At 38.6% G+C, this 26,188-nt stretch overlaps 1 protein-coding gene across 1 annotated transcript in view; it reads right to left on the reverse strand.

Moving 5' to 3' along the window:
• Nucleotides 1-26,188, reverse strand: part of TRIM66 (tripartite motif containing 66) — a 419,382-nt gene that overhangs the window by 55,220 nt on the left and 337,974 nt on the right. The window contains exons 12-13 of the mRNA XM_044082811.1: nt 6,918-7,119; nt 6,111-6,171 (exon numbers count right to left, since the gene is read on the reverse strand). Of these exons, the coding sequence (XP_043938746.1) occupies nt 6,111-6,171; nt 6,918-7,119 (263 nt within the window). The remainder of the gene's footprint in view (nt 1-6,110; nt 6,172-6,917; nt 7,120-26,188) is intronic.

A 26,188-nucleotide genomic window follows, 5' to 3' on the forward strand; every position in this document is an offset into this window, starting at 1 on the left:
TCCGAAGTCATTCCGACCTGCGGTGATTGGCTTCCTCTAAAGGGAAATGCTGTATATTATTGATATTTGTTTCATTTTGATTCTGCATACCATTGTTGACCACAGGTGAGGATGCCACTTCCGCTTGATAATTACGCCATTGCCCACATGATGGTTTTGGATAGGCTAATCCCTTAGAGTAATCAGACTTATCTTTATGTAATTTACGGGTTTTCCTTTCCGTAATTAACTTGCTATGATTGTCAACCTGTGTGAAAACTTCCAAATATTGATGCTGACAAGCCGCATATGCTGCCTGCTGTTTTATTTTGTTATTGAGTGCTTCAATTTCAATGTTGAGTTCATTCATTTTAAAACCATTATGTTTTACAAGTATTTCCAAAAGTTCACACCCTTGCTGATCAAAGAACTGCAAAAGTTCCTTATGCAGGGCACTATTTTCCTTTAGACCTGTTGGAAATTTCCAGTACCTAAGCCTTTTGGTACTTGTTGCCTTTTAATGCACTCATTAAAATAAACATTCTCATGTACCAACTTACGATAGTGCAAAACCAAATCATGGAATTCATCAATCATTGTAGAAAAGTTAGGTGTAAGTGTGGTATTCTCCATCGTATTATATAGCACTCGATTTAGCCATTGTTGTAATTGCTAATCACTACTAACAGGTGCAGCACTATGAATATTATCATGCAGTTGTACTTGTTGCTGCCCCGATGGGATGCTATCCACACTGTCAACACTATCAGTTCTGTTATTTCTAAAGTCAGGTAATGGAGTACTACACATATTATTGTTATCAGATAATTGCTGTATAAGTTAAGTCAAGTTCATTACCAAATGCTGAAGTGTGTCAAATTCAGCTCTGGTAACCACCGGTACATATCTTGCGAACTGCCAGAAGCCATAACAAACCAAACACAGGAACACAAACTACGTAACGTAATATGTGTAGTCATTGTGCCTATATATTAGAAGGTGCGCAGATTTTTATAAAAGGAATTCAGATTAAAGTAAAAGGTAAATATAATTGCAATACATCTGGTGTGGTGTATGCAGCGATTTGCTCATATTGTGCTCCCTATTATATAGGCAAAACAGAACGTAAGTTAAGACAACGCATATATGAGCATGTTTATGAGATAAATAAAAAATCTCATAATAATGCATTGTATAGACATTTAGCCGACAAACCAACACATAATTTCTTTTTATTATACTAGAACAAGTATCACCATCTCCTAGGAAAGGTCCCTGGAAAACAATTTTGGAATCTACGTAATATTGGTGGCAAGTTTTGTTAAATGCTACACATTTCCCTGGTCTCAATGACTCAACATCTATCACAAGTATTTTAAAGCTTAAGGCTTATAATAGATAGGCATAATAGTATGCTTAAACATTTATTTATTCTATTTTATTTCATTTGTTTTAAGTTAACATATTTTGTATGTATGTATAAATATAGGAATGTGCATAGCTACAAGTGCATTTTAAGATTTTAGGATTCATTACTTGTTTTAGTCAACTGTTTAACTGGATTATTGCAGCAATAGCACAGCTATATAATGATTTTTTTTTTCTTTGTAAATTTGTCTGATGAAGGCTGGTATCTCAGCCGAAAGTGCTTACCATTAAAACTTTTGTACTGACAAGTTCGTTGTGGTCCACTGGATTGCTATTGTGCTGCTGGTTTATAATCTCGTAGTTTGTGTTCCTGTGTTTGGTTTGTAAAATAATTCTGACATTTTGATATAACTTATGATATGTTTTGCTTACTTAATGCCTCTTTGATATAAATACAATGGTGATCCCTGGGATTCAGTAAAATGAGCACCAGTTGTGCTAATTGCCCTATGTCGATTTGTCAATTAGTATGGTGGTGAGCAAATGTGATTCAGAGACGGGTACAGTCACAATGAGAAAGACCTCATTATCAGCTCATTACAGTGTCTCTTAATCAAGTAGTAGCTCTGTCAGACCTGATCATGTTAGTATTATTGCTGGGGGGCCATGCATCATGGTAGTAAATGCACCTCTTTACCTTCAGATACAAAAACATGAAAATTCAGACACCCAGACACAAATACACACTTAGACATTCACACACACATTCATGCACACACAATAATCCACAAACAAGATACCCCATACTCAATCACATTCATGGAAACACTCATCCATATACTCACATGCACAAACCAACATGCACACAAGCCAACACACACACAAACGAATGGACATGCACAAACACATCCATAAATAAGCCCTCCCACACTCAATCACATTTATAGAAACATTCACCTGTACACACTCATGCACAAATCAATGCACACACACACACACACACACACACACACACACACACACACACACACACACACACACACACACACACACACACAGCAACATACCCTCTCAATCTGATGTCTTCATTGAACTTATTACACTATGGGCCTGATTACAAAAGACTTGCTGTCAGTGCAAGTGACCACTTACACTAAGAACAGGTGTTTTGCAGTCTGGTCCCTGTAGTAAGCCTGTTTATATATAGGCCTTACACCAAAGTAAGCCACTTAAAATGAGAGCAGATCTTTCAGAATTAGGGCAGGCTTACACTGAGTGTAAGTCTTTTGGAATCTGGCTCTGAGTTCTCCCACAGGAGTGAAAGGTTAAGCACTGTTTTTTATGGTAGTCAATTTTTTCTCTTAGAGTCACCAGTTTGAAGGAGTGAATGACAACCTTTATGTTATATAAGTAAGTCATATAAATGGTGACTTGATTTAAAAATAGCCTACCTTCTTTGAGACAATGTAATGGAAAAATGTTGAGTAAGCTTTACATTCAGAATAAGAAGTAATTAATAATCGTACTGAAATAAAAAATCTTATATTTTAAATGTCTTTTTTTATTTAAGCTATATTTGATTAAAATGTAATCTAAAGACGTATATTTAGTAAACCAGTGAAACAAAGCAAAAAAAAAAAAAAAACTTCTGTTTCCATTCTTTTATTATTGAATAATTATTTCTAATGATAAAAGAAAATATTAAGAAAATCCAAAGTTTTTAAAATCTGCATAGATTCATAGATACTTACTAGGCTATTGATTTGTGAAGATCTTAGGAAACCTAACGTTAAATTCCCCTGGAGGTTTTAGCCCTTAAATTTTGCAGACAAATAACCCAGGTATAGGTTGAACAAGGATATGTTTGGACATTTACATACTTATAAAGGAACAATTTAACTAATGTTAATGTAGTGTCATTCGGCTTTTCCTGGTTAGGGGTTGCCACATCAGAACTCCAGTCCGCTAATGATTGGCAGTAGATTTTTACATGTTGAGTTGCCGGCCCTGACGCACAACCTTCAACGAAGGTACGCCCATTCACGCATGTCTCCACACGCTCTAGCTGAGAATCAAACAGGACAACGTCTTACTGTGAGGCGACAATGCTACCACAGCACCACCACCGCAGTTAATTTAACTAATGTTAATATGGCATTAAAACAAACTAAATTCATAGGCAGTATAACTGCGGGCTTCTATACTAGTCATTAAGTTCCTCTTTCCTTAGCATCAAATGGCAAAGCCACAAGATTCAGAGGACCAAAATGTTGATGACTATCATTAGAAATTACTGCCGGTGAAGTTTCTATGTGTGAACTGGGAATGATTCCGTTATTTCTCCCTTCTTCATAATTATTCGGCCATGGAGTTGGTATGCATAAGTTCAATAATGCAGCATGCAAAAGACTGGTGTTTCTACTCTTGAGAGTTTCAGGCTTTTGTATTACCATTCACTGAATACCTAAAAGCCAAAGTTCATAGGTGATTATCAGTTCTCACAGCGAGGCTGTGCTGAATGTTAATGAAAAATAAATAGAAAACACTGAACTTAGAAACGATAATAATTGTTTTTAATGACCACAAAGCTTTTGGGTATAAACCCTTCCTCAGTGTGAAAACAGAATATATAAAAAACACTCCAATAAATAAAACATTTGACTAGTCACAAGACACAGCTCCCAGTCAGAATATACAATCAATGAATTTAATTCAATTAAATCTACATAAAAAATAAAACTACAACATTTATTTCAAACTGATTTGCTTCAGTTTTAAAATAGGCTTAATGCCAACCGCAGCATTAATGCTTGGTGCACAGTCCGCTTAAGCGGACTCTCCTTTTATATTCATTAACCTCTAATTTATTATTAATATCACCACCCCTTGCACTTTTATAAACAACATTAATGACCCTAAACATAAAATCATGGTCAGAACTAGATTCCATAATATACTTTGTAAGATCATTTGAGCATTTGTACTGATATTTCTCCGTATATCAGAACGATGTTCAATAATATGATTTTTTAATCTAGTGCGTTTCTCTAGATAAAATTTTGAGCATCTAGTGCACGTAGCTAAATATGCAATATTGGAAGCAGTGCAGATAGCAAAACATTTAAAAATAAAGCATTTTTTTTGTTCTAGGGTGAAAAGTCATTTTTTTATTAAAATGCATCTGGCACACAAACAATTCCACTGTCGCAATGGATTGTCTACTTACAAGTAGACTGTGAACCAGGCATTAATGCTGTGGTTAGCATTAAGCCTATTTTAAAATTGAAGCAAATGAGTATGAAATAAATGCTGTAATACTTGTACAGTATTTTTAATGCTTTATTTTTGTGTACATTTCATTGAGTTAATTAACTGATTGTATATTCTGATTGAAGGGCTATGTCTTGTAACTTTTTCAATGTTTTATTTAATGGAGTGGTTTTTATAAATTCTGTTTTCACACTGAAGGGTTTATACCCGAAAGCTTTGTGGTCATTAAAAGGAATTATCATTGTTTCTATGCCCGGTGCTTTTTATTTCTTGCTGATCAACTCTTACCAGGGCTTCGTTCACCATTGTTTTAGATCCAGTTTTGCTGTTTCTTGTTCTGAATGTTAAAGAGACAGTTCAGGGGAAAGGCATATGCTAGGTATCAATGTGCACTCTCCCCAAAACCACCTCCAGGAAGGCACCTACATACCAAGTGATTTAAGAAATCATGCAGCTGTGTAGATCTGCATGGCCACTCCGAACACATTGTGGTATTGAACAATGCAAAAGGCCATATTCAACTAAACACCTGGGATGACTAGTTACTTATGTGGCTTCACAGCAGTGACATCACTATTGGGATTAGGGATGGGGGTAGGGGAGCCAATAGACAATAAGGACATGTCACGGACATCACTATGGTGGATCAAGGATGGGGAGAATCACTAGATACCAGAGATATATTATGCTTAAATGCCATAATGACACCAGCATCAGTATGGAGATCATGGCAGGGGGCACTGGATACCAGGGATTCCACAAATGTGCCCTAGCAGCAAATAAACTACTACTATGGTCAGGGGTGAGGGAAACTACAGGAAGGAAGGCAAGTTGGGGGACAGGTACAGGGACTGTGTGCATGTGTGTTTGAATGTGTAGTTTTGTATGTGGAAGAGTGATTGTGGGAGAAAATGGCAGTACCAGCACAAGCAGCAGTTTACTACCTCGACATGCAAATCAGTAATGATCTGAACATCACAGTATTAACTCTAATTTAGAGACATGCAAATTAGCCAATAATGAGGTCTTACCACATCATGGTTACCATGCCTATGAATCACAAATTGCCTCGTCTTGAGAGCAACATCAAATTTAACATCATCTATACTTAGCACCATATTGTTAATATTTCTAAATACATCTTCAATATCTCTGTTTTATTGTTAGTGGGGTTTGTGAACTACTACATAATTCCACTAGGTATTCTGTTTTTTCTTATTCTGATGTATTTATAGATTGCTTAGTCTCAAACATCCATGTTTTGCATTTATTTTAACTCTTACCGCTCATTTCATAGCTGGAAACGGTCTGGGAAAGATTAGATTACTGAGCCAGTTAACAAATAAACATAATACATGTCTGCTGCTGGATAGATAACTTGCTAAAAGTGAACCTGGGTAAATTAATATGAAATACATTCCAGAATGGTTGTCAGACTTCATATCACATCTCTTTGTTATATTGTCATGTTATTTCATGGAATATTATTTTACCTGTTTGTCTTGGAAATGCTTTCAGATGTTTCAGCATTTTCTGCTTCTGAGTCTTCAGTATCTGAAAGTAAAAAAAAGAGAGTGTTATATATGTGTAATGCCAGATCAGAAGACAAATGAGGTGCTACATGCTTTATAATCTCAATGCCAGTACATTTACAGACCATTTTTATGTGCTTGTCTGAGTGAGTGCCACTTATGATTAGGGTAAAGCTTGGATAAGAGAATAGATTTAGTTGTCTGTGTGTGTTTATGTGTGTGTTTGTGTGAGTGTATATGTTTGTGTGGGTGTGTGCATAAGTGTATGTTAGTTAGTCAGGGTTTGGTTAGGAGATATATGTAGAACTTTGTATATTTAACACTGCAACACTGCATATGTAGAAGTCCAAGTGTCTTGTATAGTGGCCTGTTAGAGAAAGGATTTTTGTAAGTTAATGTGTGTGGCCAGGGTTAAGTGCAGGGTCAGGGTCATTATTAGCATACGAGTAAGGTGAGACATAGGGGCAAAGCTCTCCTGTCCACTCTATTCTATGCTTTGAAAGAAAATGGATACAAAACATTTTTAAGAGTTAAAAAAGCAGACAATAAAATGGGAAGAAGGGGCTTTGACCTGATTTTATTGTGGGTGGTTTGCTGATCCAAAATTTAATTGAAATTAGAAATACCTGTTTTTAACACCTTTAATTTATTTGCTTTCCAGCTTTCATTTCTCTAAGACATCTATAAAAGTTGAGGCAGTTAAAGCTGTGGAACTATTAGCTAAGTTATGGTAATATTTCTATAAACAGTTTTTTAATGATTACTTACCCTCTTCTGTTTTTACGTGAGATAGTAAGGAAGAATCCATGAAGTGTGCACTGCTGTCTGGCAGAGGTGAAAAGGCTAATGGATCACATTTCTTGATTGACAGATTAATGGGTTCATCTGGTCCGGAATCTGGATGAGCTAATTCTTCATAGGCACATGCTCGTCCAAATGCTTCACCTGCAGACATGTATTCTTCCTCTGTCTAATTAACATAACAACTCATTAGAAAGTTAATTCCCATTGTGTATTGAAAACCAGATAGTAAACAGAATGCTAAACAGATGCCACTCACATTAAAAATAAAGCATTCATACTGACTACATTCCACGTAGATTTAGTCTTTAATACATTTGTTTTCTTTTGTAACACGTGAATCAGTTTCAGAAATACTTTTGTTACCATCCCAGTTTTACGGGGAAGTGATAATAGAATGTCAGAATCTTAAATGAGAGGATGATACTGGCAGAATTCTTGTTGGCACGCTGGCTTCGTTTCTAACTGTGATACCCCATGACAAGGTTTAGGACAGACAGAGTAGAAAAGGTGCAAACCATGAGGAGTGAACAGCCAAGGATCAAGCAGACTACAACATACCATGGAAAAAAGAGGCGATAGTTTATCTATCCCATGCAGAAGACCATCAATGTTGCAGAATGTCGACCCCAACATGATTGAAGACCAGATCACTGAAAATCTGCAGTATCGAACAATTTGAATGGAGATCTCCATACAGCGTGGAATGTGAAATTTACCATTTTCCTTGCTGTAGTGTGATCTTGGCGTAGGTATATTTAAATAGCAGGGGATGTGGGAGGCACGGGGGGGGGGGGCATGACCCCTGCAAAACTGTAAAAGAAGACTTGTTTGCTAGTTAAATTTTTTAAATTTAATTTTCAGTGTTGCAGAACTTTGATAATCTGGTCTTCAATTACACACACACACACACACACACACACACACACACACACACACGCACACACACACACACACACACTTTGTGTATTTGAGACGTTTTCAGGATACAAAGTAGCAAAAATGATACACTCTGCTCTCCTTTCATAATTATGTAATATCATTGTGTATATATTCAACAGGCAATAAAATTAAAAATTTTCTCAATTTGTCTTACATATTTAATTTAGATTCAGTGGACAATAAAATTAGCAATTTTCTGAAATGTTGTTACATATTTAATATAGGCTATGCAATAGGAAGTCTGGCAGGAATCCCAGCTATTTGCCTATTCAAAATAGCAGATGTCTTTTTCCATGAAATAGTATTAGCATATGTGGATGTATTTCCATGAATTTAAAAGTTTTAGATCTTAATCTATACATGTATCAATAAAAATGATACACAAGAACCAGCAGATGTCTTCTAGAGATCAACTGGAAAGAATGTATGCAAAACCTGCTGCTTTTAGAAATAACTTTTTAGATGTTAATACAGTATGTTGTTATTTTAACAATTTTGTTTTTACAGCCACAGATTAATTTGTGTGCACAACAAAGTGAATGATGTGTGCACAATTCTGTTGTCTTTATGTGCATGATATGGAAGTTCAGTTTACCTTCATCCCTTCTGCAGCCAGCCTTTCAGCTCTTATTATTATTAGGTTGCTTAGCAACTCTGTAATGCTTATTGTTAACCAGTTCGAGGAATATTATACAATTTGTGAGCAGTGTAAGTATCTATACAGCCTGGAGGCACCCTCTGACCCAGACAAATAATCAATAAGCTTTATGTAAGACCTCTCCCAACTCTGCCTGCAGGCATCATACCCACATATGCTAAGGCTGTTAAGAAATCCATCCTTAAGTCTCTTAGAAACAGCAAATAAATCTCAGCTTCAAACCAACACATCACTACAATTCTCACCCTGTACTTATAAAGTTAATAAGTACAAGGAGTCATAAGGCTGCAGATCTGAAATCATTTACTTCCATTAAATCTTCACACACAAATTGAATGGTCTTAGTAATTGGTGACTATTATTTTACACACAGATTCTACTTTCACCTGGATGGATAACAAAAAGATGAAAAAAATACTTATTGTTCTGATGCTACTATATGTTAAAAGGGCACTAAAATTCCAGAAACCAGACAAATATGAGTGAGACCAGGTAGTTGCCCATGTGGGTGTGAATGATTTAAGGCATCTAACTCTGAGGAACATACAAAGGCATGCAGAGCATGACAAATCATGCCAGAATTGTAGCAAGGTTATCTGTCAACCTGTGCAGCTTCTCATACTTAAGTGCTTTTGCATCTACAAAAGTAGCAGAGTAAAAAACAGCTTGGTGCAATTAATTCATGACCCACCGAATGTTTCAGCACTTTAGCCATGACTACAAATGAAATTGGCATTCATTTATGAAAGCTGCAATGCCAGCACAGTACTCAACACAGCATCTTTACCTGTTGATAATGTCTCCTGATATTTAGTGCCCAAAGCAGTTGCCCCCTTTGCCCCATGCTGGTTTTGTCTCTGGATGTTACTATACATGTGTCCAGCACATGCAAGACACTAACTTGAGTGCAATTCTACCATCGGTTAGAATAATGCCCAGAGTCAAAGAAAAGATAATTTGCTTCAGTAAGTTTATAAGTAGCTAGTGTTATTCCAGGAGAAGCCACAATGTGTCAGCTTGGGAGACGATAACTGACGGGCCAACTTGCTCCCTAAGCCAACGCCTGCACCTTTCATGTCATGGTTTCTGCATATTGTTCAAAGTGTTTGCCCTTTTTTAGGCAAAGTCCATATTCTGGACCAGCATCATAGCAGAGTGGGTCGAAGGGGGAAACTGCCCTGGGAGCAAAGTGTTAGGATATGTGTTCTGTCATCCACTCCATCTTTCCAATTTCCGATTGCTCTTCAGTACATTTTCAGTCATACCAGAGGACTGTAGCACTCTGTGTGGTTTCAACTCCTGCATCTGCTTGCTCTGCTGTAGCAAGCAGTTTGTTATAGTTTAAAAATAAAATATTTCTTTTTTTTTCTTTCTATAGTAAAACCTGAATGCTGCAGCACTCTGTGTGTGGTCTAAATTGACTGTAACAACTGCTTGCTACATTGTTGCAAGCAGTTTGCTAAAGTTTAAAAGTAAAGAAAAATATTTTTTTGAACTAAAACCTGAACATTGCAATGCTCTGTGCAGGGTATAAACTGTAACAGCTGCTTGCTACACTTGCAGCAGGCAGTTTGCTACAGTTTAAAAGAAAAATATTTTTTTATTAAAATGTGAAGAATGAGGGTCAGGGCAGGGAGCAGAAATGGGACCTGACTGACTCCTGTATTTCATTGGGTCCCCTTCAGTAGATCGAACATATAACGAGTTCGAACCTCATATGGCCGAGACCATATGTTCGAACTTGTATATGTTCGATCAAACTGAATGGAGATCTCCGTACAGTGTGGAACGAGACTATTTCCTTTTTTTGCAATATAGTGCGATCTTGAAGTTGGTATTTTTAAGTAAGGGGGGTGTGGGGGTGCAGGGGGCTGTATGCCCCCCTGCTACAGAGGTTTAATTTTATTTTTTATTTTTTTACTTCAGTGTTTGAACTATTACAAGGTCTAACATATGGTCTCAGCCATATATGGTTCGAACTTGTAATATGTTCGATCTACTGAAGTAGATCCCTGGTCACATAGTTGGTATGCCAGTTCAAGGACCGGACCTTCTTGTTTGTTTTGATTTTTTTGTTTTTTACTCTTCCATTGAAGTACTGGGATAGGATTGATGGAGTGTTTCATGGACCTGGTCATCTGGCTGGTATACCAGTGGATGGAGAGGACATTTTTTTTCACTTTACTTGAAGAGCTAGGGATCATGTGGTATTATGATCATGCAGTTTTGCAGAAGTTAATTTTTTATTTTGCTCTTCACTTGAACAGTAGACATGGTGGGGTGCTATTTTGTGGGACTGACCCAGGGTGCTGGTTAAGCCAACTATGGCTGTATTCTGGGCATGTAACCAATGAAACAACAGACTATGGTAAAGCATGATATACTGAAATAAGAACACAAATTAGAAAAGCAAAAACAGGATTGAGTAGCATTACAGAAAAAGATATAAATTTAATACTTTTAAACATACAGAAAAAACAAAAGTGTTTTCACTTAAGCTTCTTTAAGTTCAAATGGAATAGTTTGGATAATCAGACCTCTAATTTATAACATCTTAAAATCACAAGACAATGGCTAATTAAAATATTTAAAGCAACAGCAAGTAAAATCTATCAGAAATACATAATCATTAAAAACTGGCTTCCATTATCTAAGATAATCGATAAATATGCATCTTCTGTTTATCTAAAGAATACATGCAAAAAATAACAGTAGGAAGAAATGCAATAAATAACTTCTCATTAAGATTTCTTTATGCCCTACACTAACTTTAGTGACACAGGCCTCTCTGTTTTAGCACAGGTTTCAATGGAATAATATTATGCAGACCTAAACCATATGTAGCATCAAGTTATATGATCTGCTTTTTCTCAGTAACTTCAGTGCGATTAGCTAGAGTCTGCTCTGCTACTTTTAGTGCAACTTAAGACCCTAAAATTAAAAGTATGTTGTTGGCCTACTTTTACAAAATGATTAGAAAGAACATTGCGTTTATCTTTCTGGTATATATCCATTAGATGTTCTTAAATTCTTTCCTTTAGTTAACCATTAGTTTTCCCAACACAGAAGGTGCTACATACATTGCATGAAGCTAGATAGATTACTTGTTTTACACCCTGCATAGTGTTTAAATCTGTAATCTTTATTATTTTTAGGATGTTAAAAACGGGTGGCAGTATTAATATATTAATAATATACTTATAATAACTGCAATTTCTACATTTTTTTTGCCTACTGTATTAGAAAAAGACTAAATTTCTTTGCCTTTGTTATAACAAAGCTGACATTTCACCAACATACTATCATCCACAAGACCCTTTATCATCCTAGTAATACTTCACTACTGACTAGCTTTATCACTCCCTACAAAAATCTTACAACCCTACGTTCAGCAAATAAATTACTAGTATCGATACATAAATCCAACAATAAGGCAGGGGACTCACTGTTCTCCAACACTGTGGGAAAAGCCTGAAACCTGCTTCCCTCTGAACTCTCATCTCTCCCTTCAACACTACTTTTCAAAATGCAACTTAAAGAATACCTTAAAACTCACTGGCTATGCCCAAGTAATAACCCGGGCTAATAATCCCCTTCCTGTTATGTCCACTGTATACTTATCTCACTATTACTGCACTATCTCTACCTCTTTCATGAACCTCCAAGAGAATGATCTGTAAGTTACTTAAGGTCTGTTTTTAACTTGTTTTTTCTTAGGAACCTCTATAGAGTATGAACTTGCATTGCAAGCTTTCTACTGTATCAATCATGTCTCTACCTCATAAATACTTGCTTTCTTTCTTTTAAATATGCAAGTTATATGATTAATAAGCTGCTATGTAAAATTGCATTCTAGTCTTAAAATTGTATTGCACCTGATGTTGCCATTATCTGTTTAGCGGAGCTTATTTCCCGGGGCCACTACTGAAAATGGACACATATCCAGTTGGAGTAGCCCAATCAACAAATGTAAAATAAATAAAATAAAATTTCAAATTCTTCTTATTCTTAAATACAAATGTGGGTATTTTCCCACCAATCTCTTGACATTTGTATCAGATATTAAAATGTTCCTTCTGAATATATATCTCAGAGACCTCAAATATTTTGAGAGGAGCTGCATGGAAATCTGACACTCTTGCTATTAGGTATGGATTCTCTTAATTTAATACTGCTAACAAATGCAATCTTTTTTGTACTCCACCTACTGTGTCTACATCAATGGTCGAACCCGATCCCAAAGTAGGAGTTTTCTTTGTCACCACCACAAAGACCTCCTTAGTGAATACTTTACAAAAGCAAACCTCTTTAACTCCGCAATGAGCTTTAAGAATTCTCTTGTAGTATCTTTGCCTCCTACATCATGTATCTGCTTTCCATAGAACCAGAGATGCTACCTAAACAATTTTATATACATTTAAGATATATTGGCCAAGCAGTCCATACTGAGCTCAAATATAATATGAAATTTAAGAATATACCACTTAACTAATATACCCACATACATACCTCTCAACCTCTTAGTGCAAGAAATCTGGACAAAGCTTGACAAAATGGGGGAATGTAGGCCCACAATTAGGGATATATTTTAAGTATTGCTCTTATAAACTTAGACATTTGCTAGAGTAACAGGGTTTGTTCTAACATACATTTTCTGAAGGATTTGTAGTCTGAAACTTAAATGTATGTCATTATTTATTGACATCAATCCTCAGATCATCCCAGTGATTTGCCAGAAAACCACAAATTTTATGAGGAACAGACCAGAAAACATGATCCAAAAATCTGGACAGTTGAGAGGTATGCCCACATTACAAAAACTACAACAAATGAAGCATATTAAATGCCTACAATAAATTGCAATCAGCACACACAAAGGACTCCATCAAAACAAATCAGTAAAGAGGTAAAAACCATCATTAGGAAGGTTGAAGCCAAATACAAACTGAAGACAGCAGCAGAAACCAAGGATAATACAAGCTAAAACAGCAGCAGAAAACAAAAATAATTGCAAATCATTATTCAGCTGTGTCTGTGGCAGTGATGGCCACCCTGCAGTGTGAAACTTGGCTCTAGTTGTCCGTCACTTTTGAAGTGACACCCCAATCCCATGTGTAAAAATGGGAAAAGGGTTTGTAGGTGGGTGGATGGACGGACGGATTCAACTATGTCAGGGAAAATTACAAACAATATCCAACAATTATCTGAGCTAGTCCACAGTAAAATACCTGGACTCATAAAAAAGATGTCATCAAACTAGCTGAGAAATTTAATGCTAATTTTATACCACCTACAATTCTACAAAAATCTGAGCTTCAACACCCAGAGAGGGGATGAACCACCTTATCCACAGCCAAAAAGTCCATGCCTCCAGTAATATTCTTTGAGGCCAAATCTATCTTATCAGTGCCTCTCCTAAATCTCTTCATTTTAAATCTGGACATATTCCTGAACCATGTAAAATGACCACTGATATGCTCTTATACAAATGTGACCCAACCATTGCCCTCAGAAACCTTGAAATGCATCAGATCAGATTTTATAAAAGTAAATACTGAAAACTTTATTAATTTGGACTCTCACCAATTCGGCTTTGTCAAGTGTAGGTCATAACTGCTCATCCTGGAAAACTTTTCTGAAAGGGTCATGAAACCTGTAAATGGTGTCAATGCAATTCCTGTCAAATGACTTGATCCTGCTAAATCCATAAAGACCGAGATGGATACCAAGCACACTGTCAGGCACAGCACCATACCTTTCAATTGTCCAGAAGTTTGCAGAATATCCAGAATTTTTCTCATGCTTTTGGTCTATTCCTTATATAATTTGTTGTTTTTTGGCAAACCACTGAGGATTGAAGTTACTAACTAATGAGACATTTGAGTTTCAGGCTTCATATCCTTCAGAAAATGTGTGTTAGTACAAAACCAATTATTCTATCAACTTTCAGATTTTGTAAGAACAATATTTAAAATCTGTTCCTGAGTTAAGGCCTTTGTTCCACTCTTTTATTTTTGTCTTTGTCCAGAATTCTTGTCCTAAGAAGTTGAAAGTTAAAGTGTCTGCATCCAGCTCAGAAAGTAAAAGTTATCCAGTAATATGTCTCAGACTCTGTGCTAAGACCACTCCTATTCACTACCTACTTATTCAACCTTCAAACCAATAGCTGAGATTTACGGTCAACTAAATTTGCTGATAACTGCAAGCTCGGAGTTTTTCACTCAAACTACAGATTCCACTTTTCTGCAGCTTAGGTTAGACATTACAAGGAGGTGATGTAAAGAAAATAGCCTTAAACTAAATGCTAAAAAGTGGAGTATAGTTAAATTTGGAAAGGGTACTCATTTCACAACCTATATAATAGTAGCCACTGCTTTCTATCCAGATTCATTCATCAGAAATCATGGCAACTCATCTAGTCAAAAGAAATCAGCTAAGTATATCCCTTATCAGACCAATTTTTGAGTGCAATGCAGTCTCTGGTATGCATTTATCTAGACATACCACATAACTTAATAGACTAAAGGGATGTCTAATTAAAAAGTTTACAGGCCTAAAAACCGTTTTCTAACAAAACAAACTTAAATATCTATCCCTATACTCTGATTCTTACAGATTCCTAAGGGGTGATTTGTTTAGCATTTAGAACCATGGAGGAACCTGCCCTCCTTGATGTCTTCCACCTTCACATAACTAACATCACCACAATTGCCCGTACTAATGATCTAAACTTTCAGTATTAAATAAACAGGATCCATTGACACAACAGATTCATCTCCCATTACGCATCTTTTTGTTCTGGACTAAACTACCAGTTATTATTAAACAGTGTATAAACCCCACCTCTGTTCACTCACTCAAGTCTAAAACGGCATTTGTTATATACTTCCAGTTCACACCCGTTCCTCCTAATGGCATTCAGAAATGTTTCTGGGCCAGGCTTCTTTAGCTAAGTGACCTATCAGTTAATAATAGGGAGTATTAGAAAGTGCAAGGAGTTATTTACAAAATGACACTAATATTGTTAGTCTAGGATGTCCAGCAGTGGAGAAATTAATCTTGGTTTCATATTTTCAAATTTATTTTCAAAAATGAGAGACCTATATGTTATTGAGGTGTATGGTGTGAAACACCAGTGTGGGAGATAGGACAACTGACTTCAATGTAGTCTATATCACACTATACTGAGAATATTGCTTGTTGTTTGCATATGTACTTAATACTTCAAAGACCGAGTGACTTACAAGTTGTTGTAGGATATTTGGTGAAACAACAGATGTTCTTGAAAACTGTCTAATATTTGTACTGTAAGTTGCACATCTTAAGAGTTATCCAATACTAATTGTATGGCTAATTATACAATTAAACACATTTTCATATCTCTGTAAATATCGCAACAAACGTACTTATAGTGGAATTTCTTGTTATCACGCAAAAGGTTATATCTGATCAACATAAATGTTATCACAATAGATGTCCAAGTTGTATAGTTTTCAAGATATGAAAATGTGATTGTGAAAGTATAGAAACTATAATTTGGGATTTGTCTGCATAATAATATATTAAGGCATTTATGGAAAAGACTACAAATGTACTATCATCACTGGAAAGAATACTTCTTATTTATAACACTGCTATTTATACAGTTTTAATAGTTTTTCTTCTTCTCTTTCAGCTGTTCCCATTAGGGGACACCACAGCAGATAGTCTGTTTCCATTTCTTGCTGTCCTCTGAATCTTGCTCTGTCACACCAACCACCTGCATGTCCTCTCTCATCACATCCATAAACCTAATCTCAGGCCTTCCTCTTTTCCTTTTACCTGGTAGCTCCATCCTTAGCTTCCTTTTCCCAATACATCCAGTATCCCACCTCAGCACATATCTAAACCAATGCAATCTCGCCTCTCTGGCTTTGCTCTGCTGACCCTGTAATATACGGATTCCTAATACTGTACATCCTCGTCACACCCAGTGCAAATCCTAACATATTTAATTCTGCCACATCCAGCTCTGACTCTTGCCTTTTTGACAATGCCACCATCTCCAACCCATACAACATAGCTGAATATGTCACCACGGCGGAGGATATAGGTAAAATAAACTATAGAACCACGAATATGATGAGAACTTTAATCATAAACTGAACAACAACAGGCCTAAAAATGATGAGCGCCTTCAGTAGAACTTACCTTCATCAGATCTAGATATACAGAGAGATTCCTGTTGGTTAAAATAAAAAAGAACAACCATTCATAATACTAGTGACAAACACACCATCAATAACAGCCAATAACAACTAGGTAGGAATGAATTCAGGAAATAACATATTACTTAATATAAATGTTCAATCATGGGGCTGCAAGAATGTCATCAACCAATCACTGTGGACTTATTAAAAAAGATCTAACTGAATCACAAAACGGTAAATGAAATGAGGACTAAAGCTTCACCCCTCTTCCACACTCACCGTTACTCTGAAGCGTTGATCCCAAGTACTTAAACTCATCCACCTTCACCAACTCTACTCCTTGCATCCTCACCATTCCTCTAGCCTCCCTCTCATTCACACATATATATTCTGTCTTAGTCCTGCTGACCTTCATTCCTCTTCTCTCTCTAGAGCATATCTCCATCTCTCCAGGGTCTCCTCAACCTGGTCCCTACTCTCACTACAGATCACAATGTCATCTGCAAACATCATAATCCATGGGGCCTCCTGTCTGATCTCGTCTGTCAACCTGTCCATCACCACTGCAAAGAAGAAAGGGCTCAGAGCTGATCCTTGATGTAATCCCACCTCCACCTTAAATGCATCTGTCACTTCCACCTCAGACCTCACACTGTCACACTACCCTTGTACATATCCTGTACCATTCTTACATACTGTTCTGCCACTCCTGACTTCCTCATACAATACCACAACTCCTCCCTAGGCACCCTGTCATTTGCTTTCTCCAAGTCCACAATGCAGCTCCTTCTGACCTTCTCTATATTTCATCATCAACACTCTCAGAGCAAACAATGTATCTGTAGTGCTCATTACCGACATGAAACCATACTGCTGATCACTAATCATCACCTCCCTTCTTAACCTAGCTTCCACTACTCTTTCCCATTACTTCAAGCTGTGACTGATCAAATTTATCCCTCTGTAGTTACTACAATTCTGCACATCACCCTTATTCTTAAAGATAGGTAGCAAAACACTTCTCCACTCCTCAGACATCCTCTAACTTTCCAAGATTTCATTAAACAATCTGGTTAAAAACTCCACTGCCATTTCGACTAAACACCTCCATGCTTACACTGGTATATCATATGGGCCAACAGCCTTTCCATTCTTCATTTTCTTCATAGCTGTCCTTACTTTCTCCTTGCTAATTTGTTTCACTTCCCGATTCACTATCCCCACATCATCCAACCTTCTCTTTCTCAATCTCTTTATTCATCATCCCCTCAAAGTACTTTTTCCATCTGCTCAACACACTTCTCGCTTGTCAGTACGTTTCCTTCACTATCCTTTATCACCCTTACCTGATGCACATCTTTCCCAGCTTGGTCCCTTTGTCTAGAAAATTGGTACAGGCCCTTTTCTCCCTCTTTAATGTCCAACCTTTCATACAACTCTCCATATGCCTTATACTTAGCCTTTGCCATCTCTCTCTCTTTGCCATGCGCCTCATCTCCTTATACTCCCGTCTACTTTATTCATCTCTTTGACAATCCCACTTCTTGGCCAGCCTCTTCCTCTGTATACTCTCCTGTAGTTCCTCATTCCACCACCAGGTCTCCTTGTCATCATTCCTCTGTCCAGATGTCACATGAAGCACCTTTCTAGCTGTCTCCCTTACCAGCTCTGCTGTAATTACCCAGCTATTCGGTAACTCTTCACTGCCTCTGAGTGTCTGTCAACTGTTCCCTGAACTCCACCTCAGTGTCACCCTTTTTCAACTTCCGCCATTTAATCCTTGGTGCTGCTCACACACTCCTCCTCCTCTTCTTGATCACCAATGTCATCCCACAGACCACCATTCTATGCTGCCTAATTACACTTTCCCCTGTCACCACTTTACAGTCTCCAATCTCCTTCAGAATGGCCCTCCTGCGTAGGATATAATAATCCACCTGTGTGCATCTTCCTCTACTCTTGTACATCACCCTATGTTGCTCCTTAAAATATGTATTCACCACATACATGTCCATTCTTTTCACAAAATCCACTATCATCTGACCTTCTTCATTCCTCTATTTAACACCATACCTACCCCATCACTTCCTCATCATCTCTGTTCCCTTCGCCAACATGCCAGTTGAAATCTGCTCCAATCACCAGTCTCTCACCCTTGTGTACACTCAGCACCACTTCATTCAACTCTTTCTCATCCATTGCACACCCAACTTGCGGAGTGTATGCACTAACAACATTCATTATTACACCATCAATTTCCAGCTTCATAAACATCACTCTACTCGACACTCTTCTCACTTCCAAAACACTCTTGACATACTATTCCTTCAGGATAATCCCTACCCCATTTCTCCTGCCATCCACACCAGGACAGAGCCCAGCCACTGGGGATGCACAAGCCAGTGCATTTCTTTGTGCCAGTCCAAGCCCGGATAAATGGGGAGGGTTACTTCAGGAAAGGTATCCGGTGTAAAACCTCTGCAAAATGTCATATGTGGACAACAATACAGTTTTAACAGTTTTTATTGTTCAGAAAGAAATTGCATTTCTTTATCTTACGCTCAAGTTTGTCAGAAAATGCTCATGAATGCAGGATGTGTGTAGATTGCTAGAGGTGTGACATTCCACACAAGAGAGGTATAAATGCGTTGAGGCAAACCTTGATAAATGCATGGGGTGCCAGAATTTCTCCCTGAGCCTATCTTGCATCACATTTCTGAAGGCAAGTGGCATATGTGGGTGGGTACTGGTAAGTGTTTAATGGTCCTCTGATTAGTCTTGTTGACCCTGTGAAATATGGTCCTTCATCTACGTAGTATTCAGGTGTAAGTGCAGGTGCTCCCAAACATGTAAGTCTTGATTTTATTATCACAAATACCAAGTAAAATAATTACCTGAGGAAAAAAATCTATAGCTATCAAATTAACAAATGAGCAGTTGGACTTTTCAGTAATTCTTAAAAATGTAAAATGTTGATAGTTCTGTCCTTGATTTGTGTTATCTATTTCACTATCAGAATGAATCCATTTTCTTCAGAGCAGTCCATCAAATATTAAGAGAAGACATATTTCTTCTATTATTTCTCAAAGTTTGTAGTCTGAAATTCTGAAGTAATGTGCTTCTGCTGTCACTGCTGGAGTCATTACAGTGTTGGTTTACAATACTAATTTTAGTTTACTTATTAGCTGATCAGCAGTATGGTTTCATGCCGGGAAAGAGCACTACAGATGCAATGTTTGCTCTGAGACTGTTGATGGAGAAATATAGAGAAGGTCAGAAGGAGTTGCATTGTGTCTTTGTGTACTTAGAAACAGCATATAACAGGGTGCCTAGAGAGTTGTGGTATTGTATGAGGAAGTCAAGTATGTAAGAGTGGCACAGGATATGCAAGAGGGTAGTGTGACAGTGGTGAGGTCTGCAGTGGGAATGATGGATGCGTTTAAGCTGGAGGTAGGATTACATCAAGGATCAGCTCTAAGCCCTTTCTTATTTGGAATGGTGATGAGCAGGTTGACAGATGAGATCAGACAGGAGGCCACATGGACTATGATGTTTGCAGATAACATTGTGTTCTGTAGTGAGACTAGGGACCAGGTTGAGGAGACCCTGGAGAGGTGTAGATATGCTCTAGAGGGGAGAGGAATGATGTTTAGTAGGACTAAGACAGAATATATGTGTCTGAATGAGAGGGAGGATAGAGGAATGGTGAGGATACAGGGAGTAGAGGTGGATAAGAGTACTTGGGATCAGCAGTTCAGAGTAATGGTGAGTGTGGTAAAGAGGTGAAGAAGCGAGTACAGGCAGGGTGGAATGGGTGGAGAAGAGCATCAGGAGTCATTTATGACAGACTGGTACCAGTAAGAGTGAAAGAGAAAGTCTACAAGAGGGTACTGAGACCAGATATGTTGTATGGGTTGGAGGCGGTGGCATTGACAAAAAGGCAAGAGTCAGAGCTGGACATGGCAGAGTTAAAGATGTTAAGACTTGCACTAGGTGTGACAAGGATGGACAGGATTAGGAATTGGTATATTAAAGGATCAGCTCAGGTTGGGTGGTTTGGAGACAAAGCCAGAGAGGTGAGTTTGTGTTGGTTTGGACATGTGCTGAGGAGGTATGCTGTGTTTATTGGGAAAAGGATGCTCAGGATGGAGCTGCCAGGTAAGAGGAAAAGAGGAAGGCCTAAGATAAGGTTTATGGATGTGGTGAGAGAGGACATGCAGGTGGTTGGTGTGACAAAGCAAGATGCAGAGGACAGGAAGAAATGGAAACAGATGATCCACTGTGGTGACCCCTAATGGGAACAACCGAAAGAGAAGAAGATTAGCTAACTGAATAAAACTGTAAATGTTTACAGCAGTCTCTTTTCAGCCATGTCTTATCTATAATGGTAAAGATAATGGCAGTACATGTAGTAAAAGCAGTGTGTGCGTGTGCGTGTGTGCATGTGTGTGTGTGTGTGTGTGTGTGTGTGTATGTGTGTGTACATGTGTGTGTGTGTGTGTATGTGTATGTCTGTGCGTGTGTGCGTATGTGTGTGTGCGTGTGTGTACGTGTGTGTATATGTGTGCGTGTGTGTGTGTGCATATGTGTGTGTGTGTGTGTGTGTGTGTGTGTGTGTGTGTGTGCATGTGTGTGTGTGTGTGTATGTGTGTGTGTGTGTGTGTGTGTGTGTGTGTGTGTGTGTGTGTGTGTGTGTGTGTGTGTGTGTGTGCGCGCGTGTGTGTGTCTGTGTGTGTGTGTGCCTATGCATGTGTGTGTGTGTGCCTGTGCATGTGTGTGTGTGTGCCTGTGCATGTGACCATTTATATTTAAGAATATGTAGTCAGATATTATGTTTTTGGGAGGTAGGAGAAAATCAAAGTAGCTGAAAATAAATCACATAGATATTTACAGTTTCAAAATCCACACGTCAGACTTCCATCTCCTTGTGAAGCATGAACTTTAACTGAGGAGGCCATATGCTGCCCAGCCTGTTTCATCGACTTATTCAACTATCTTAAATACTAATATACATACTAACTACTCAAGTGCTCCAGCCTCTGTAACTCCTGTGTCCTTGCTTTCTTAGCTCCTGCAGATTTCATTGAGGAGTCATTGGTCATCACACACAAACATGATGGGACTATTTTTCCATTTATGGACTACATTACTCAGGGCACACTGTCAGGCTAAATAAATAGCTTATGTACCACCTTACTCATAAGTACTATCATAACCCTCACCTTGCCCACTGCCCCTAACCACAGCCCTACACATTACCTTAGTAAAAATCCATTTTCTAGCAGTACTACTATACATGACATTCAGACACCCACACATTACACCTACACCATCACACACAAAATTAATATTGGTTCCTGACCTAGCCCTTCCTTTAACCCTAACCTGGAAATGCTAGCACACACATACCATAAAAAACACAAAACACACAAACTACTAAATCTGTCCCTCTCCCTAGCTCTAAACCTAAGCCTTAGCATTTAAACATTTGTGCACACACTCCTAAAGCTACAATGACAAAGCTTTCAGTATTTCTAAGTTTTGTAATATTCACCATTTGGAATATTTTATTCATAACTTTTGCGATTAAAATACTGAGGATTACAGGCATGTATTATTAATTTCCAGGTGAGTATGCAGTTGTTTTCGAATTACTCTGTAAAATCCTGCACTGCTACCACCACATCAATGATGCCCCCCCCCCAGCAGTCAGAGCCAGTCTCAAGTGAAATGGAGACCTAGGCAAAGGACTCCATGGGGGTCTCCAGCTGCTCTTCTGTGGATCCTGGGTTTGCCCATGTCATGGTCTCCTCACACCATCTACATTGATTATTTATTTAGTTTGCATTGTCACAGTCAGTCTTATTCTTAATCTTCTTCCTACAGCCTTTCAACACACCCTATTTGGCTAAAAATGCACTATAACAAACTGGGGATGAAATAAAACATGCATGTCTAGATGCTCTGACTTGTATTTTTTAAACCTTTGATATAAAAATGACCAAAAAATATGACTAAGGAGAGAAATTTAGTTTTATTTTGTTTTTTCAGGGAAGAATTAAATTGTGTCCACTGCTAACAAAGATTGTAGTTCTCAACAAACAAAACAAAGTAGATAAATGCATGGAAGGACACAACCCATATCTGAAAATAGTGCTTGTCTGTCTCTATACCCCCCCCCCAAATAAGACACCTTCTTCTGTGTATCCCTTGGGTGTTTAGGATGAAGATGAAAGAACAAGTGGCCACGGCCATTCTTACCAAGTTGCTACTGTCATACATTCACACAGTATTCTTCCTCATCCCTACCCCCAAAAGACACATTTTTTGTTTAACCATCTGATGTCAGACTGGAATGAAATTAAAAGAATAAACAGAATGCAGCAACCTGATTCAATGTGCGGCTGTCAGACAGCTACCTGTTCAATGTGCTGCTGTCAGACAGCTACATGTTCAATATGCTGCTGTCAGACAGCTACCTGTATACATCTCTGATGTGTGCTGCTGTTAGACAACTACCTTTTGTGGTTTCATAGATTCATAGATAAGTACTAGGCAAGCAGTCTGCAGACCATTATGAGCCTATCCAGAAAATGCAATTCAAAAGTTCTATCTAGTGTCATGGATGGCAACACAAGATATAACAAGGGAGAATATGAGACTGCTCATCCAAGACAGGTAATCATAGGAAGTTATAGGCTATTTTCCCTGAGGCTCTTACAAGCCTAGCCAAGAATTTCGCTCATGTTCTGACAAGTCAGCACCCGATGCCCCTGTCCAGAAGGGACACAGGTGGAATCCCAGGGGTGCATTTTCTGTTCACCATCCAGTTATGCAGGTTGTGCTTAAAAAGGGTTAATGAGGTACTCTGCTTGATGTGGAGAGGGAGTTTATTCCACAGAAGGGGGACTCTCTGGGACACAAACCTGTCCTGCCAACAAGTCATATTGATATCACAGAACAGGTTGAGGTTGCGCGTGGGGGCTATTCGAGTGGAGCTCGACTTGCAGATATGCAGCAGTGCCATCAAGGCAGGGTCTGAGATTGTTTTGTATACCAGACAGAGGTCACCTCTGAGGAGTCTGTATGAGACTGAGTAGAAGGACAGGGCTTTTAGCCTATCTGTTTAGGGTAGATGTTTGAGGCCCTGGATTCTCCTGGTGAGGAACCTCTGTGGCCTCTCCAGCTGCTGAATGTGCTTCATGAGGTACATGCAGAAAGCAAAATTGTAAACAATAATGGGTTTTATAAGGGAAGAATACAGGGCTGTTATGACCTCCTTAATGGGTTTTATAAGGGAAGACTATGGGGATGTTATGACCTCCTTGTCGCTGGATGTGATACCCTTACTAATGAGATGGGCCATGTAGAAATCTTTCCGTATAATGGAGGCAATATGGTGGTAAAACGTCAGTTTGCTATCAACCTGGGTGCCCATGTCCCTCACAACTGATTGCAACCTTAGGACCTTGTTATTAATGTGATAATTTGTGAAGATGTCACTCTCCCCAAACGGGATGGTGATGCATTGTTTGTCATTTAGTTTGAGACCATGTTTCTGGCACCAGTGATTTGTTTGGGTGAGACCATCTTGGAGGATGTCCACATCACTAGAGGAATTGATGACAGTGCCCAACTTGAAGTCATGTGAAAATTTGATCAGCCATAGCCTGCTGGTTTTGGCCTGCACCTCAGAAAAGTATATGCCAAACAATAGAGGTCCCAAGACTGATCCCGGGGGTACACCGCTCGTTACGGGTCTACTGCTTGAGGTGGCTTCCCCTATTTTGACTAGGTAGGTTTCATCAGTGAACCAGTTTGCTATCCATCTGGTAACATACAGAATGATGTCTAGTTGAGAGAGTTTATCTATTATTCCCAAGTGGAGAATAGTATCAAAGGCTTTGGCCAGGTCAAGGTAGGTGGTATGCACTGTCTTCCCCTCATCCATAGCTTTGGTGACTGTCTCAAAGAAGTTGAACAAATTTAACAGGCATGACCTCTCCTTGATGAAACCAAACTGCGAGGGATCGAGTGTTTGGATGTTGCCAATGTCCTTGTTAATGAGATCCATGATAATCCATTCCATGGCCTTTCAGATCAGGCTAGTTAGGCTGATGGGTCTATAATTTCCTGGATCGGTGGACACTCCACCTGCAAAGGGATGACAATAGCTGTCCTACACTCAAGCTGGGTTGAAGCCAGTACTCAGGGTTTGGTTGAATAGGGTGCCTAATGCTGCTGCAAGTTCTTGCCTGAGTTCATATAGGTTGCAGCCTGAGAAGTTATCAGGTCCCATGGAGGCTGTATTTTTTGCCTTTGAGAGGGCAGTAATAACTTGTTCCCTAGAGATAAGGGGGGGGGTGCTGGGGATGTCCTGATTTACTGATGGGGGGAACAGAGGGATGAAGTTTTCACTGAACCTGTCTGCCAGCAGGTTGGCTATATCTACGGTGTTTGTGTATGTCGTGTCCTTGATCACCAGTTATGAGCAGATTGAGATTGCAGATATGAAGAAGGCCTTATGATTGTCTTTAGTTGATATGGCCAGTTTGGACTCCAAGTTTGCTTTGAAGGAGTTCACTAGTGCTCTTATTTGCTTGTTCAGGCTAAGTAGAGATTGCTTCCACTTGAGCACCTGCTCCTTCTTGGTCCTGGATAGCAATGTTTTTCTTTTATTATAGATTTTATTTATTGCAGTGTCCACAAGACAGGTTTACTCTTCCTTGAAGAGGATGATGATGTCCTGTTGAGTATTCCTGATTCCATGCAGCTATATAAATGCTTGTATAGCACCTTGGTGTAGGTTTAGATATATGTGCCAGTTCCTACGGAGGGGAATGGGGCTGTGAAGCTGTTTATACCTTCCCTCAGGAGGTTATAATCAGACAAAATCAAGGAATCTCTGTGCATTTGTGCTTTGGCATGAGTAGTTCATCCAGTCTATGGTTGGATGGTTAAAGTCACCCAGGATCAGGGTAAAGGGTTGAATCTTGATAGATTCAAAGAGGTCCAGATAGGTGGAGTGGGCATCTTGAGTCAAAGTTGGAGGCCTGTAGCAAGCTATGATTTGAATAGGGGGGGTCTTGTCAATGGTTAACTGCACCTGGAGTATCTCTTGTGCGTCATACTGTTTGACCAGCCTGTGGGTGTCTATGTCTTTAATATATATTGCAGCTCCAACACCATGGTTTGGGGTCTGAATGTATGATAGGATGAGTAACTTAGTATAGCTGGGGTGCTCTTCACTGCTTTGAACCAGGTTTCTGCGACTCAACAAATGTTAGCATTTTCCAGGGTTAAGAATGTTTGCAATGAGTGCAGTTTCATGTTTAAACTTCTAGAGTTTGGCAGCATGACCTTTAATTTGTGTTTTGATGAAATTTTCATGTTGGTAGTTTTGATCTCATGACATGCCTAAAATGGCACTTTGGGGGAGGCAAGAGCCT

Source organism: Protopterus annectens, chromosome 9.part0 (assembly GCF_019279795.1).
Source record: "Protopterus annectens isolate FY-2018-M chromosome 9.part0, PAN1.0, whole genome shotgun sequence".
Taxonomy (NCBI): Eukaryota; Metazoa; Chordata; order Ceratodontiformes; family Protopteridae; genus Protopterus; species Protopterus annectens.